The sequence below is a fragment of the Corylus avellana genome, chromosome 6 (assembly GCF_965113065.1).
Source record: "Corylus avellana chromosome 6, dhCorAvel1.hap1.2, whole genome shotgun sequence".
Lineage (NCBI taxonomy): Eukaryota > Viridiplantae > Streptophyta > Magnoliopsida > Fagales > Betulaceae > Corylus > Corylus avellana.
The window spans coordinates 23326728-23339502 of NC_142495.1; the positions used below are offsets into that span (position 1 = coordinate 23326728).

Below are 12775 nucleotides of genomic sequence, written 5' to 3' on the forward strand. Positions count from 1 at the left end.
TGTGATATTATTTCCGTTATACGATAATAATATAATAACCTACTAAATAACACTACTTATTCACTAAACTCACTTGTATATATACCAGACCCTTATCTTATATCACCATTCACCAGTCACTAAATATTATTAGTGGTAAACTAGAATTAACAATGGCATATGATTATCCAACTGTAAAGCAAAGCCACATTGGATACTGATATACCCAACTGAAGATCCATGCGCATTTGCTTTTCTTCTTCAATTCTCTGTGACCAAACTCTCAAACCCTGAAAACCCAGAAGCACCAAGAAACGCAACATGCCTTCAAGACCCTTAGCTCCTCAAGGGCCAAGTTTCTTCACAAAAACCAGGGTCTTGTTCTTGGCCCTCACCATCTCTGCTTCCATAATAATTTTCCTCTCAATCCTCTACTTTCTGTATCACATCTGGCAATCCCTTGTGCACAGAGCTAAAACCATTCCCTTTGACTCCAGTGCTCCTCTCAAGCTCCAGAGATACTCGTACAGAGAGCTAAAGCAAGCCACCAATGGCTTTGACACTGCCAACATCCTTGGCAAAGGCGGGTCGGGCACTGTGTTTAGAGGAATACTGAAAGATGGAAAGCTCATTGCAATCAAGCGTCTCGACACTCTTTCTCTGCAGACAGAGAGGGAGTTTCAGAATGAGCTGCAGATTCTTGGGGGCCTAAGGTCACCGTTTTTGGTTGCTCTGTTGGGTTACTGCGTGGAAAAGAATAAAAGGGTCTTGGTTTATGAGTATATACCCAATAACAGCCTGCAAGAATCGCTTTTTGGAGATGGGTGTTTGTGTTTGAGCTGGGAAAGGAGGTTTGACATAATCTTGGACGTTGCTAGAGCTCTTGAATTCTTGCATCTTGGATGTGATCCGCCAGTTATTCATGGGGATGTTAAGCCCAGCAATGTCTTGCTCGATTCGGACTACCGGGCAAGGATTTCGGATTTTGGGTTGTCGAGGATTAAGGTGGAGGGTGAATTTGGGGTGGATTTGTTTAGCCAGGACTTGGGGAAGAGTCAGGAGCTGTGGAAGAGCCAAGACCTTTCGGGGAATTTGGCTGCGGAGACTCCGGCAATCGGTACCCCGGTGGAGAGCACTCATGAGGTAGATTTTGCTCTTGCTTTACAGGCTTCTACTTCTTCAAAAAATAGTAGGATATCTTATAATGCTAAAGCTTTGAATATGAACTCTATGAATTATAATGCAAACATGGCAAGTGAGAGTGATGTTAAGAGTAGTAGTGCGAAGGGGAAGGAAGTTTCGGTCATAGACGTCGGTGGGGATGATTGGACCAATAGGTTTGTGCCTTATGATGAGGAGTTTTCCAGCATTGATCATAGTAAGGAGTTGAATTTTAATGCTTCTTCGACTGCTGATGAGGAGGTGGATACAAAACAATGGGGAAAGAATTGGTGGTGGAAGCAGGATGGGAGTGGTGAATTGTGTAGCAAGGATTATGTTATGGAATGGATAGGGAGTCAGATTTGCCCATCAACGAATCCTGACTGGGATGAAGAAAAGAAGAGTACTGCTCCTGAGCAAAATAACATGGATAATTCAACTCCCTTAGATAAATTGGAAGATGTGACTGAACCCCAATTCGAAGAAGTTGGATTTGATCAAAATCTTGATAAAGGGTATGAGAAGAAAGAGTCAAGGGGGAAAAAAAATCGTAAGAAGAAACAAAGGAAGATGCAAGAGTGGTGGAAGGAAGAGCACCTTGCTGAGATTAGCAGGAAGGGTAGTAAGCTTAAAAATCTTGAAACCAAGTGGAGAAGAGGATTCAAAATGCCACATTTTGGTCTTGGAAGACGGTTTCACTTTAGACGAAAGAACTTAGCGGAGCAAAATCAGAATGAGTGTGATGTAAATGGGGAGTTCAGTTTTAGAAGGGGATGGAAGAAAAAGAGCACTCGGTCTATTGGCAGTGACATGTGGAGTGGAGATCTTTTTAGTCGCGAGCTCAGTAGTACCACAAGTATGAGAGGGACTTTGTGCTATGTCGCACCAGAATATGGTGGATGTGGGTTCTTAATGGAGAAGGCTGATATTTACAGTCTGGGGGTTTTGATTCTTGTGATTGTTTCTGGTCGAAGGCCATTACATGTTCTTGCCTCCCCAATGAAGCTTGAGAAAGCAAACCTAATAAGCTGGTGTCGGCACTTGGCTCAAGCTGGAAATATCTTAGAACTTGTGGATGAGAGGCTAAAAGATGATTACAATAAGGACCAGGCAAGCTTGTGTATTAACCTGGCACTCACTTGCTTACAGAAATTGCCGGAGTTGCGGCCAGATATTGGGGAAATCGTTAAGATATTGAAAGGGGAGATGGATCTCCCACCACTCCAACTTGAGTTCTCTCCCTCTCCCTCTTCCAAAATATACAGCAGGGCAAGGAGAAAACAGAAGACAAATGGAGAGTAGCCTTTGGATCATAATGTTATTTTACTTCTCTTCACATTGTCATACTGAGTATAATATAAAGGAGTGAGGATTGGTAGCTGCCATCAGAGAACAGATCAGGGGAATGAAGGTGTGTGTACTGTGAGAAATATGTTGTTGTATGTACATTAGATTAATGATTTTTCTTTCTTTGCCACTTGGTGAATGCAAATATTGATGGCTCAAGTACATGTTCTGCCTGTGCTTTGTAACTTCTCGAAGTGCTAATTAGGCCTTTATTTAAATCGTGGCCTGCTCATCTTTAGTCTGGCTAACTCATTAAGCAAGCTTTGTATACACGGTAGCTGCTACAAGTTACTTCAAAGTTTTCTCTTCTTCGTCAAAATGCAAAAATAAAATAAAATAAATAATTTTTTCCCCCTTTTTTCTTTTGACTTTACCCTAGGTCTGGGGAGAAATGGTTCTCTCCATGTGAACCTTGGAAAGGGTTTTCTTCAAAATTTAGAGGTTATCTGGTGCTTTTGTTTGGTGTGAACTGAAGTGCATGGGTCATTATATTTCTCATCATTCAGAAGTTACTTCTGTTCATCTTTCCATAAGCTCCCTTTGGTGGTGGTTATAAGTTCAATGTCATTTTTACTACTCTTAGCTACACTCTTGGAACATCAAAAGCAGATATTTAACCAAAGGGAGCTGTGATATTTTTTTCTTTGCACTCCCCACTTTGAAACAGCAACCTTCTTGTAAAGGAGAGTCCACCAGCAGATTTGTAGTCAGCCCGAATATTATCAGTGCTTCAAGCTACTCACTTTATACTTTATCAATGTGGGACACGAATTTTACAATTATACTCACAACAAAAACCACAATAATTATTGGAATACAGAGGATGATTATATACCTCCCCTTTCATTTTCTCCTTTGGTGTTGCTTTTGACTGGTAGGAACATGCAGCAGAAGTCATGATTTTAGGGCAAATCTACTCACTGCTATCGTGTGCATCATCAGGCCACGAGGGACCAAGACTGGCTTGCTTGATGTATGTTATAAATTAATGTATTTTTTCATAGACAATTCAGCCACTTCATTACTGTTGTCTCTTTCTTTTTCCTGAAAGAAATAAATGGTATGATTTCAAGGCAAAGGAAAGCAAATGCTTCATCAATAGGCAACATTCAGTCACCACTGAGTAGCTGAGAACAAGAGACTGACCACTTTATCTGGTGTTGAAGCCAATCAACATTCATTACATAGCATCCCCTAAACAACCCAGATTGATGTTCTCAACAATTGACAGTGGCATGAAATTATTATGCTCTCAGCGCCACAACCACCATGGGTCACCACACAACACCATGGGACTCAGCTTTAACGGCAGATACAGAAGAACGTTGAAAACAAGGGTTTCTCGGCTTAAAACGCGTTATATATAATGTTGACTATGACCTTTTTACGCGCAAGGCATCTGCATTTAATGTGACTCTGAGTTCTGTAGAGACAGGAAAATGTTGACTAATATCCACAAGATTGTTATCGCTAATGCATTGTGTCGGTATAGTGATAGCAACTTAGCAAGCCAAGCACAAGAAATAAGCTGAAAGGAGAACAAAAAGTTAGAAAAGTCCACCAAAGAGTCAGTAGAACTACATCCAATACTTTAAGTTAGAATGGGTAGAAAAGAAAACAAATTGACAGCGTATGGGTCTGTATGAATGCATACTTGGTGAAGGGTTTTTCCCTCCTTATGTAAGTTTGTTGTTCCCAGTTCCCCTTGCTAGGGTTTGGGAGTCACCTGCTTGAATATTGTTGAGGGAATAGATGATGTTGAGTACACAAACAATTCCCTTTCTCGATTATTGGGAAAGGTTTTTGGGTTGGGAAAATCTGACCTGGCGAGAGGGAGAATCGATTGAGGCACAAGTGCATCCTAATTCTAGAATAGGATTGGTCTTGAGTCTGACCAACGAGCCTCTTCCTAGCCTGTTGAACTTGGTCTATTCTGATAGGCCATCGAACCCTTTGGCAAAGGGCCTCTTGGGCGAGCGAAGAGGATTTTGTTGTGTTTGGGCTCGAGGAGCTATAGGGTAAATGGGCCTTATGGGTCTAGTGGGACAGCATACACCAGTAGCCCTTCAATTTTCTGGGCCAACCTAACTATCAGTTAACCCACAAAAATTCTAGTTAATGGGTGATTTCTCAATAGTTGGGTCTTAATGGCCCTTCGAGGCTGAGTACACGAGTAGTCCCCAATTTTCTTGAGTGCCTTAACCTAAGATTCATTCAATGGGTATTCTAGTGAAGATTTCTGCCAAGTTGCAAGTTTCTTTCTTTTCGTCTTCCTTTGATTTGAATTATTGTTAAATAATGTATTGCACCAACAGTTGCCTTGATTTTGACCGCATACTAATGACAAGCTTAATTAAAAATAGAGGTGGGCGTTTGATTGACATGACATATATCTTATAAATAATTTATCAATGTTGAAGAATCAATTGGTTACCCCCACGCCAAATTTTAAATCGAGAGAACTTGCTTGCAATGGAGAAAGTTTGCTCAACTAGATGTGAATGTTCTTAGTAGACAAACTTAAAATCTAGATGATTTTTCAAGAACGAAACATATACCTTCACAAAATTGTATAGACCTAAATAGCTCGATGCGACCAAAAAATTCAGATAGAATCTAAAATTCATGTATTTCGAAAATGGGTTAAATACTTTATTTTATTAGCACATGTGGTTTGATGCAAAATCAAATACTCTTTGGTTTTAAAACGTGTCACATATGATACTTGTTGACATCTTACAGACGTAGTTGGTCATTCCGTCCAATAATTTAATAGTGTGCCAAGTCAAATTCATATGCAACTAAATGTATCTCATATGCCACATTATTATTATTATTATTATTATTATTTAAATTTTTTTTTTTTAAAAAAAAAAAAAAACAAAACAGAAGAAGATAAAAAAAAAAAAAAAAAAAAAAAAAAAAAATTATTGGGCCACCACCCATTTTGGCCGACCTAGAAGTGGTCAAACCACCCATGGCAACCCCAAATAGCAAAATGGTAAATTTTAGGGTGGTTAAACCACCTCACACCCATTCGAAGCGGTCGGAAACACTAACTAGCCACTTGAAGGTAACTCAACTTCTTATTAGAAGTAATCGAAACCTCCTAATTTTTTTTTTTTTAATATAAGAATAATGTAAAGTTCGAGACCCTTGATAGTCGCTTATTAGTTTGACATGACATGTCGTTGAATTATTGAACAAAAACCAACTGCAATGCATTTTAAAACGGAAGGGACTATTTGAATTTGTGCCAAATCACACGTACTAATAAAGCACTTTCAAGTTTTTCACCCTTCAGAAAAATTACACAAACGAATAATGCAGTTTCCTCTCAGCTAGACCAGGTGCCAAGCCAAAAGCAAAACCTCCGGCACTACATGATCCGCCCAAATCCAAAACAAATCACAACAAAAGATACAACCAGAACCCCGAACCCTCTCCTCTGCACAGCCACTGGGGCAGCAGAACTCGTTGGGGAATGCTCAACATCACCCACAGAAGCCGATGGGGGCGGCGGGAGAGGATGGACAAGTACAGAGACCTTCATCCCATTAAAGCACTGCCCATTGCCACAAATGAAGTAATACCTCTTCGCCTCATTCAGGGGTATGAAATCTTTGCCACTGCTCCAGTTCCCGATCGCAAATTCTGTCGTGCAGTTGTCGTACCCTGTTTGGTTTACCTCAAACACATTGTACTGGTTCTTTTGGTACCTAAATGCTGCAGCAGAAACAAATTCCAGAAGCCACACACACAACAAAAAATGGGAAAGAAATTTTATAGTGGGTTTTGAATGTTGTGTCTAGAATACAGATCCAGAATATTAAATATAAATATATACACGAAGACCGAGAAATAGATTGATAGAGATTAGAGAGAGAGATGAGTTACAGATGAGGTCGCCAACATAAAAGGTGTGGTTGTTGGCCCAAAGGGTGTAGTTGATGCCGGCGTTCCAGCCGCGGTTGGCACCGACGATGTGGTCTGTGGCAAGGATGGGAGAAAGGGTTGCGGCGGCGGAGAAGAGGAGGAGGGAAAAGAGGAGGTGGGTTGAGCTGGACATGGTTGGCTGTTGGTGGCTTTTCTTTATGAATTGATTGAGATTGAGAGCTGGTTACCCAAAATCAAAAGAGAGTGGGATCGAGCTGGTTTACTTCCTTTTGACTGTTCTCGACAAACATAGACAGAGTCACAGAGGTCCAAGAAAATTTGAAATGGTGGTCCCTCTGCAGTGGTGTCACATGCATATCTGTCAATAAAAGCTTGTTGCAATTTTATAATGATTAGATTTGAATTAAAGCTGATAACCAGAAAAAAAAAAAGAAAAAGAAAAAGAAAAAGAAAAGAAATGAATACAGTGCTAGTTTAATAATCATTAAGAAAAACCTTAAAGTGGTCGGATATGCACGTGGGTGAAAGTTTATCATTCATGTTTGATTTAATTGATGTCTTAAAAGGGTTGTTTGGTACTATAACTTAATTGGACTTGAAAAAAAGTTACTCATATGCAGCTCTCAACAAACATATATTATTATAGTTATGCTCAAGTATAATATGCAATTAATCTGACCCGCCTGCCTTTTTTTGAATAGAAAAACCAAAAGCAAAAAAGTGAAAGTATAATAGTACGTGGAGCTCAAAAATGGAACACTACATTAAGGCTTTATCCATGTTGGAACAATTTTTGAACGTCAATTTGTTGTATGATCACGTCATTACTTTTCTGCGAGCATGCTAATAAGCTATATCCATTAAAGAGTAAAACAATGTGAGGGTTTAGAGATTTTCAACATCAATCTTGGTTCTTCAATCAAAAAACTTAAGCAACTGTAGCAGGAGATAAGTATTTCCTCACATATTTCTATTATTAAGATTGATTATTTTTTCACTCTTACTCAGCTTCATTTCCCTTTTCATTAAACAACCCAAAATATTTTATATGTCTAATCTTGCACTTTCATGAACTGATCTAGGTTTCAATATACAAACCAACCTTCAAAGTTCCAAGCTTTCTTACTAAATATGCTTTCGGTTTTCTCAAAAACTTCAACTTTATCCACTTCTCATTGATCTAAGCCAACACACATACTTACCAAATAAAAAATCTAGCACATAGACTAACCATAAGAAATTAAGTTAGGATTAGCTTCCTTACCCCAAGCTTGAAGCTTTTTGGCTCCTTGAGCTCCAACTCCAAGCAAAGCCTCTTCTTTTTTCAAGCCAAAGCCTGGGCATATTATTTGAGAATTGAAGTGTGTGTAGCATTTCTCTTTCACTATTACTTCCCTCTAAAAAGAAAAAGGCACAAAGTAACTCGCCCTTCTACTTAGTCCTCCAGTAAATAGGCTATATTGAAAAGGCACTTGGGGGAGAGGGCGATTCCAATGTTCCTCCGAGGGCAAATTGGAAAAATCCTTGAATAAATTGAAAAAAAAGTAGTAACCCAGAAGACCTGAATTCTCAATGCTATGAAATAGATGATGCATTCTCTTGTCAAGAATTAGGGGAATATGACAAGTTCCACAAAATTATGGACTTACAGAATCTGTGACATATGCAGATTTTTTCAACTATAAGAGAACCAGGACACCTTCAGGACTGGCTCACCATATGGGTTGAGCATCTTGATCAATAGTAACTCAAATTTTTAGGAACTTTCAAAGAGTTCTCTTTGTGTGCTATAAACTCAGTTCTTAAACAGAGAAGCAAGTCATTCCAATATGCAGGCAGATCATAAACCCAAGACATAGAGGATTATGTTATTGAACCAATTGCCAAGTTCCCCAAAGCAAAACTCTAGAACCAGAAGCTTCTTCAGTCACTCTTTCAATATGAACAACCAGCAGCTATAGCTCTTCATAGTCTTGCTAACTTGCACAGATATCCTGCCATGCTTTTTACATCCAATTAAAGTTCCAAATTAGACTTTTCGATTGATTTCTTCCTCATTCTTGGTTGGTGGTTCTGATTTGCCCATCTCATTGTACTGCCTTTCTTATGATTCACCTTCCCATCTCTCTTGCCCCGTTGGACCCACCGTTTCCCTTTACGTGTACTTCCTTGGACTGGTTCCTTTAAGAGTTTCTTAAGCTTTGGGTCGTCCAAAAATCCGTTTGCTCTCATCTCAGCATAGAATTCCCTGGCCTTGATCATCCAGCCACATGTTGCAAGCCCTTGTACCAACACCAAGTAATGCGTGGAACTTGGCACTATTTCATACTGCTTCATTTCCATGAAAATCTTCAATGCATTCTCAGGTTGCTCTAGTTTGAAGAACTTTCCAAGAAGTATAAGAAAGGTATCCTCAATAGGACCTAAACCAACTTTCCTCATTCGGTTAAGAACCTCAAATGTTCCCTCAAAACCTGCACCCTCAAGAAATGCATGGTAGGTCTCCATGGTAGGGCTGAGATTCTCCTCCATCATGGAGGTCAATATATTTATTGCCTCCTCTGACCTTTTCGCTTCGCACAGAGGGCGTATCATTGAGTTGTAAGTTGCAGAATCCGGTTGCAAACCTAATCCTTTCATTTTGTCCAGGATATTGAGAGCTTCCTTAAAGCAATTCTCACGAGTTAGCACATATATTAAAGAATTGTAAACCGCTAGGCCTGGGACCCAACTCCTTTTTTTCATTTCATCATAGAGTCGAAGTGAGTCAAAGAGATTCCCAACCTTTGAGAAACAGGAAATCATGTGAGCATAAGAAGTTGCATCTGGTGTAATACAGCATCTTGACATTTCTCTCCAAACTCTCTTTGCTTCAAATGCATCTAGAGATATATTACACCACCCATTGAGAATAATGTTAAAGCCCTCGGTCTCCAGTGGGAATAACTTCTTCTTTGCAAACATAAATTCTTCAGCCTCTTCAATGTTTCCATTTCTACAGAGAGCATTCAGGACAGTGTGGAATGCATCCTGATCAGGAGTCAGTCTGAATTTCTCCATGATGTGGAACGTCTGAATAACTTTGTGTGGATCATTTGCATATGCATATCTGACCATCACCCAATTTGGAACAAAGAAAGAACAATAACTTGAATTAATATTTGTGAGTATAAGGTAGGGAAAGCACAATATTTCAACAGTGCTCTCATCCAAAATATTTAATTATTATTCATCCTCAATCAAACATGAAAATAAGAACTTCAAAAAGAGAAGCTTCAACAAATTCAAGGATAATTAATTCTTGAAATTTTACATGTTTACAAAACGAAAGAGAAACAAAGAATCAAGTCATAGAACTTTGTGAGATAAAGATTTAGAATAAAAGCCCTTTTAAGTCATTCTATTCTCTTTCTTTTGTTTTTTTTTCCCTGGGCATTTTTCTTTTGTTTATTCTATTTTAAGTTTGTCTCTGACTCTGATAATAAAAGTGTTGTGATGCAGTCAATTATAATGGACTTGGACAAAATTGAAATAGAAATATAGAACAAAACTATTTCAAGGGAGACACAGGATTTGCATCTTACTAGGACCAGGGCCAAAGGCAGAGGAGATACAGGAAATGAATAAGAGAAAATTGGTTTCATAATTTTTAAAAGTTCAAAGCACCTTGTGTCGATCCACCGAAACCAGAATTTAGACAACCATATAGAATACCCTTTTTAAGCTTTAAATGGAAGAAATTTGAAGTAAATATCTGAAACCTTTAGTTTTATAACTACACTACATGCACTGTTAACTATTAGAAAGCAATATAGCTATTTCATGAACATGCTTATTTCGATCTATGACAATACATAGCCAAACCTCAAACAAAGATTGTGAAAGAAGAGCACAACCTAACCTGTCAATCATAATAAGCATTGCCTGCCGAGTATCCATTTTAGACCGGAGCATATGCATGTCCCGAATCAAACACCATGCAGTATTAAACTTTCTATGATTGCCTAAAACCCAAATCATCAAATTACACGCCTTTTCATCACTGCAGCTCCATCTCTCTCCCCATTTAAAAGCCAAAAAGGCCAGTCTCCACTCTTCCCTCGTTTCCCAAATCGCCGAGTAGACCATTTCTGTATCTGCTTCGATGCCTGAGTCGTCAAGAAAGGCCGTGGCCTCTGCCTCCGAGGGACACTGGGAGGCTCCTCTGAGCAATTCGAGGAATCGGAGAAGACCCAGGTTGTGCGGGTCATGGGTGGTTTGGAATTTGGAATAGTAGAAGTCAAATGGGTAGCTGAGGTTTCGAGGTAAGAAGGGTTGGAGGGTTGAGAACCGGCGCGCCTGTGTAGACGGTACGAAACATGTTCGATGAAATGTGTGAGAGAGGCAATGGAGTAATGGGCGTTGTGAAGAAGAAGAAGATGAAGAAGAAGGTGAGCGAGCGATAGGGCGGGGTATGAAGAGAGCTTGGAGGAGGTGCGGATGTGTTCGTTGCAGCCTCCTTGCAAGTGAGGGGAGAAGTGCCATGAGTCATCAAACGCAGAGTGCCATCCTGATGCAGAATTTGAAACGTTATGTATATATATAGCACGCAAGTAAAAAAGCAAACCAGATATCACTCAGTTTTACTGAGCATGCCGGAAATAGCCAAAGTTGTACCTAATTATAATAACTTTGTAAACAAAATAATTATAATATGATTAATATCAGGGTTATATATATATATATCCCACCCCTTTTCCCCTTTCTCGGTTTTTAATTCTCCTCTCTTTCTTTCTCCCGGATAAAGAGCGATAAAGATAGTCCTTATAACCCTTTCTTTAATTAGGATAAAAAAAAATTGGCTTTGCTAAAAATAATTCATTTCCTAAATGGTCAACAGTTTACTAAAAGATAAATGTTAAGAGTACCAAATCTTTTAAACATGGCTCACTATAAGGGTTAAGTTCCGTTTGTGATTTATCATGGACTTATGCAATTATTTTTTCCCTTGTAAAACATCTTGGTGTTTTATTGTTAGGTTTATCGTAGAATGTAAGATTAGAGCTATTCGAAAGGTTGAAGATGCTAAGTGATGAGCTTGTAGAGGTAGATTTATAGGCATCATTTGTGTATAAATACATTTGAGAAAGTATTGTATTATTGAAATTTATATTCTCTTGGAGGCTCTGAGTTTTTATTGATAATTGAAGATATTATTGAGGTTACTTAGTTTTTCAACTCAGATCGACATTTTTTGGCTTTTCACTACTTTTTACTCTGATGTGTTTGTGTTTAGATAGTACCTCCAATTTATTACAAATTAATTAATGTAAAAGTACTACGAGCAACATTTCAAATTAATTAGTATAATTAATTAATTTTAGGGGCGTTGCACTCTTGAGCCATGCTCGCCACCACCATCAATCTTCCTATGTTGTCATTGAACAAATCGAATCCCACACTTTCTATCAGAATCCCTTGAAGAAACTTGCCACCACTTGTAGGAACACTACTCTTCTGCTTCATTTTTTAACACAGTCTCAAACAACTTATCCATGCCATTGTTCATCTTTGACCTATTTTTTATGTTTGGGATCTTCGGTTTTGCGTTCACTAGTGCCTATGTGGAATGTCACAACTCGTTTGCCACCAGCATTGGCCCATCTAGGCTTCTTGCACCCAAGGTCATCGTCATTCCCATGATTCTTCATAAGCTTTAATAGTTTAACATATCATCGCCAAACTTAGCCACAATTGCCACCCGAACGGAGCACTCTAACTCTAACACCACCATCTATGCCCTTCTCCACATTGAACACTCTTGTCGTCCGCCTTGACAGCCAAAGAGAAGAGAGAGAAAGAGCTGAGAGAGTGAGAGAAATAGATTTTTTTAAAAAAAAAAGAAAAGAAATTAGGGAGGACATTAAAAAATGATTAGTAGTTTAGGGAAGTTAAATTAAGTTTACCCATATATTAATAAAAAGGAAAACCATATTTTATTAGTATCTCTTGATAACAATAGAATCCCAAGTGAGAAAAAAGATGGGCCCAATTCCAAAGCTCAATATATTGGAAGGTTTGGCTTAAAGACCAGAAATGGCTGCCAAAGATAGGTGGTTGATATTTGATAACAATGTTAATGGGGAGGGAAGCTTCGCAGGCAGACCTTGTCAGAGTGGAAGCAGGGGGTTACCAACGTTGTTGGCATGTTGCTACTTACTAAGGTAGTTTTACACATTGTCCATGTGTACTAGATTTGGTAGAGAAGGACCACTCAAATTGGGTCAACAAAAGTTTCTAGCACTCTTTTTTTTTTGGGCAACTCACCAAATGTTTCAACATTTTGCTAAGTCCATTTTAATCTATTTTAACATTTTGACTAGCCAGCTAGCCGGACGAGAATGCTCTTAAA

The 12775-nt window shown here is 38.9% G+C and overlaps 3 protein-coding genes across 3 annotated transcripts; 1 reads left to right on the plus strand and 2 right to left on the minus strand.

The window, feature by feature from the left end:
* The first annotated feature begins 210 nt into the window (after positions 1 to 210).
* Positions 211 to 2725, plus strand: LOC132188707 (Protein kinase superfamily protein). The gene has a single exon (XM_059603236.2). It carries the CDS (start codon positions 301 to 303, stop codon positions 2440 to 2442), a length of 2142 nt encoding a protein of 713 aa, XP_059459219.2. The 5' UTR covers positions 211 to 300; the 3' UTR covers positions 2443 to 2725.
* Positions 2726 to 5729: 3004 nt separating this feature from the next.
* LOC132188212 (early nodulin-like protein 17) lies at positions 5730 to 7741 on the minus strand. The gene is made up of 3 exons (XM_059602620.2): positions 7649 to 7741; positions 6385 to 6719; positions 5730 to 6213 (listed from the first exon to the last, which is right to left on the minus strand). The coding sequence occupies exons 2-3, from the start codon at positions 6554 to 6556 to the stop codon at positions 5867 to 5869; spliced, it is 519 nt and encodes a 172-aa protein (XP_059458603.2). The 5' UTR covers positions 6557 to 6719; positions 7649 to 7741; the 3' UTR covers positions 5730 to 5866.
* An 85-nt stretch (positions 7742 to 7826) lies between these two features.
* On the minus strand, positions 7827 to 11015 carry LOC132188210 (Tetratricopeptide repeat (TPR)-like superfamily protein). The gene is made up of 2 exons (XM_059602619.2): positions 10286 to 11015; positions 7827 to 9493 (listed from the first exon to the last, which is right to left on the minus strand). The coding sequence occupies exons 1-2, from the start codon at positions 10906 to 10908 to the stop codon at positions 8401 to 8403; spliced, it is 1716 nt and encodes a 571-aa protein (XP_059458602.2). The 5' UTR covers positions 10909 to 11015; the 3' UTR covers positions 7827 to 8400.
* Positions 11016 to 12775: the final 1760 nt, after the last annotated feature.

Bases quoted from the DNA above. Each gene is read 5' to 3' on its own strand.
- LOC132188212 (XM_059602620.2), bottom strand. From the start codon at position 6,556: ATGTCCAGCTCAACCCACCTCCTCTTTTCCCTCCTCCTCTTCTCCGCC. The intron at 6,214-6,384 runs GTAACTCATCTC...TTTCTGCTGCAG, and splicing joins TTATGTTGGCGACCTCATCT to CATTTAGGTACCAAAAGAAC.
- LOC132188707 (XM_059603236.2), top strand. From the start codon at position 301: ATGCCTTCAAGACCCTTAGCTCCTCAAGGGCCAAGTTTCTTCACAAAA.
- LOC132188210 (XM_059602619.2), bottom strand. From the start codon at position 10,908: ATGGCACTTCTCCCCTCACTTGCAAGGAGGCTGCAACGAACACATCCG. The intron at 9,494-10,285 runs GTTAGGTTGTGC...GGTGATGGTCAG, and splicing joins ATGCTTATTATGATTGACAG to ATATGCATATGCAAATGATC.